The sequence below is a fragment of the Sinocyclocheilus rhinocerous genome, unplaced genomic scaffold (genome assembly GCF_001515625.1).
Source record: "Sinocyclocheilus rhinocerous isolate Xijiao unplaced genomic scaffold, SAMN03320098_v1.1 scaffold1492, whole genome shotgun sequence".
Classification (NCBI taxonomy): domain Eukaryota; kingdom Metazoa; phylum Chordata; class Actinopteri; order Cypriniformes; family Cyprinidae; genus Sinocyclocheilus; species Sinocyclocheilus rhinocerous.
The window spans coordinates 141,265-144,713 of NW_015636532.1; the positions used below are offsets into that span (position 1 = coordinate 141,265).

Sequence of the window (3,449 nt, forward strand, 5' to 3'; positions counted from 1 at the left end):
CAGGGTTTAATTTGGTTTTGTTTGTGTGTGTTTTTTTTTTACTCTCAAAGCCGTGATTCCCATTCACTTCCATTATAAGACTGTCAGACTGCAACAGTTTGAGTTAAAAATCTTTGTTTGTGTTCTACTGAAGAAACAAAGTCACATCTTGGATGCCCTGGGGGTAAGCAGATAAACATCAGATTTTCATTTTTGGGGGAACTATCCCTTTAAGTTTCTTCATGAAGGTTCGCTCTGCCAGTTTGCCAGATTTTCATGTCCGCGGTTTGAAGCGCCCCCGGAATGCGGTTTTTACCGAGGGACCCCTCGAAACGCGGTTAGTTAGGGGTAGTTTTGGGTAGCAGTTGGGAGGGTTTTGTTGTAAAAAACCTGGCAACCCTTTCCGTCAAGCAGGTAATGTTATTATTGCTAACATAGTGACTCATCGAATAATACATTGGCATCATCTGTATTAAAGAGAAAATAATTACTTCATCCAATGTTAAAGTGAATAAAATAGCCTTGGAGTTCCACAACTATTGACTTTGTTCTCTCTCAACAGACTCGTGTGTGTAGGTGATGTAAAAGAGGAAAGCAGGCATTTGGACCAAGTGAGGCAAGGGAGGGGAGACTCAAAATGTTTCTAAACTTAAAACGCATTTTTGCCCCGTTTGTGTTGTTTTACTACTTACACAATTATTTAAAGTATAAAACATTATTTACAATTCACAGACTGGGTTTTAATCATATTTTTAGGGGGAACAACCCTCAGCCCCCCACACACCCCTCCCCCCCGGGATTTCTGCCTATGCCAAAAGTCAATTATATTCAAAACAAAGAAGCAAAGGCATAGTTTGATGACGCCGTGACTGAGTGTGACAGATTCATGGGAGTTATTGTCTTCTTCATCCAGAAATTGTCTTCTTCATCTTCAATCAGAAATCATGTTTAGGGATGAGCATAGGCAGAAATTTGACTGCATTAGCATGGTTAACTTTCTTGTCTTTTAGCACTTTTAATGCATACAGGTGTACAAGAGGCTGATTGCCCAAGCATGCATTACAACAACAGAACAACACACACAAAACATTTTTATTTGGATAGCACTTCTCACAGTCAATGTTGTTTTAAAGTGGAATACCATTCCTTAATGTCCTAAGCAAGCCAAATGCAAAATAAATAGATTAATAATAACAATTTACGCCACAATGCAGTTGAATCCTTAATTCCGATTAGACAGTAGTTGTAATAGACAGTAGTTCCTTGACCAAACTACAGTTCCATATAATTTTTCCAAATTACTACTTGCTACATGGTCAGAGGAGAGCAAATGTTTGTAGAAAATCTTGCTGAACAACTTTTATAATTGTGTCTAATTCTGGATAAGCCGGATCTATATTTAAATTATGGTTTAAAAGACGCCTGTACAAACTGAAGTACAGGTGTGCAAATAGGAGGATTGAATTGAAGGAGTGGCAGGTTGCAATACAGTTTCAGGACTACAGTGCACACCAGATATTGTGATAGATTTAAAATATTTTCCTGCAAACATTACAAACGCAACACATGTGAAACAGCATAAGACAAAGGCAAAATTACAGCTTGTGGGATATTCAGTAAATTGGATGTTTTGAATACTGTTTTTGATCTAATTCGAATCATGTATTATCATTAGTTTTATTATGTTTAAAGTTTTCTCAAATGTACCATAATTATATAAGAAGTAGCTACATTTTTAATACATTCATGGCTAAAGAAATACATTATTACAAGTGTTACTGTTTGGGTTTATTATAAAAGTAGTGTGTGTTTTCGGTATTTTGAGGTAAATGCATAATAAGCATAACACATTTAATGAATTTTATGCTTAAAACAAGTAAACAAATTCTCCAAACAGAGAGAAAACACATTTTAATTGATGTCAAGAAACAGGTCTTATTTTCATACCATTTGCTTTTCAGGTAAATTAATGTTGTTTTAACGTTGTTAAACTAGTTTTTTTTTTTTTTTAACTAGAAAAAGACAGAGAAGATACCGAAATCCTAAAAACAGGATTTGACATTCATGATCCATAATCAAAACTGTACAATGTCTTTCAGTTAGATGTCTCTGTGGAAACATAACTCACTTGAATCATGTTTTTTAATCAAATTTGCAATCTACAAACTTTTTTTTTTCAAGAACAAAGGCTGTTAAAACCAGTTTGATCCAAAACTAACGAATACGAAATTTTTTTTTTCTTGTGAAACTCAACATGTTGATGTGGATATAAACTTTAACAAAAGTGCTACAAGTTTGGACGAACTTCAGCATTGTTTTTAGCAACATGAGAGAGGCGAATTATTTTCACTTGGCCTGAACTCATACTAATGTCCCGCCACAGATATTCAGGTGAAAGCAGTTTACTGGGTTTGTTATAAAGGAAATACTTGTTCAAGTGAGACTCCTCGTGCCATATCGCCTCAATGGAGTTTGCAATATCAATGTTCATCTGCTCCCGGCAGGTTTTGGTGAGATGATGTACGTCTTTCAATGAGCCGCCAAATGCAGCGCCAGTAAAATAATAATCACCCTCTCCATCTGGAATGTATGCTTGAGACTCTGGTCTACGCTCATATGTGAATATGAACCTTGGAACATTAAAGAACCAAGGATGTATCACACCTACCAGACGACCCAAAGACTCCACACCCCAACGACCATAGAACTTTGTATCTACGTCAAGGCAGAAAATATAGTTGGCCTCACTGGCCAGTTCATTCTCTATTAGTTTCTCCAGTATTTCCATCCTGCTCATACTGATGTCCTGCCATCTGTTCATACTTGGAACCTTCTTTACTGTCAGGTAACGTTCTTGACCTAGTTTTACATCAGGAACTTCCTCCGCTTGATCTGTAAACAGGTGGTAATGCACTCGAAATCCAACAAAGTAATGCTCCTCATAATTATTATTTTTTTTAATAAATAAATACCTTTATTAAGCAAGGGCAGTATCAAAATAACAGTAACAAACATATACATAACATATAAAAACTTTTTATATCTATATATATTTATCTATATCTTAAATCAGTGGTATACACAAAATATAAACAAAAGACCATTTTATTAGTAAAGTAGCTTGCATGTACAGTAAACACCTTGCCTTAGTAATTTTGTTGCTAGTTATACATTGACAAAATCTAAGGACTTTACAAAATCTTCCAAGAACACTATATTAACATAAAAGTTAATAAAAATAAAAAGAGAAAAATAATACAGAGAGAAAAGTATGTATTTTGAGAGTCTGAGAAGTATGTAACTTTGTTACTTTCCCAAAGCGAAGACAGTGGTCGCTATGGTGATGTTTTGTTGTTTGTAGATCGAGTCAATCACTGTGGAGTCAAAGGTTCCCTCCCAAACAATCGGGGCTAACCATGGTGTCACAGAAGCAACATCTGTCCGACTATAGTAAACACACACACACACAC

General features: G+C 35.6%; 1 protein-coding gene across 1 annotated transcript; it reads right to left on the bottom strand.

Annotated features, from left to right (window-relative positions):
• Positions 1 to 975: 975 nt before the first annotated feature.
• LOC107747826 (histo-blood group ABO system transferase-like) lies at positions 976 to 2,994 on the bottom strand. Its single transcript, XM_016562433.1, has 2 exons — positions 2,983 to 2,994; positions 976 to 2,914 (listed from the first exon to the last, which is right to left on the bottom strand). Exons 1-2 carry the CDS (start codon positions 2,992 to 2,994, stop codon positions 2,267 to 2,269), a joined length of 660 nt encoding a protein of 219 aa, XP_016417919.1. The 3' UTR covers positions 976 to 2,266.
• Positions 2,995 to 3,449: the final 455 nt, after the last annotated feature.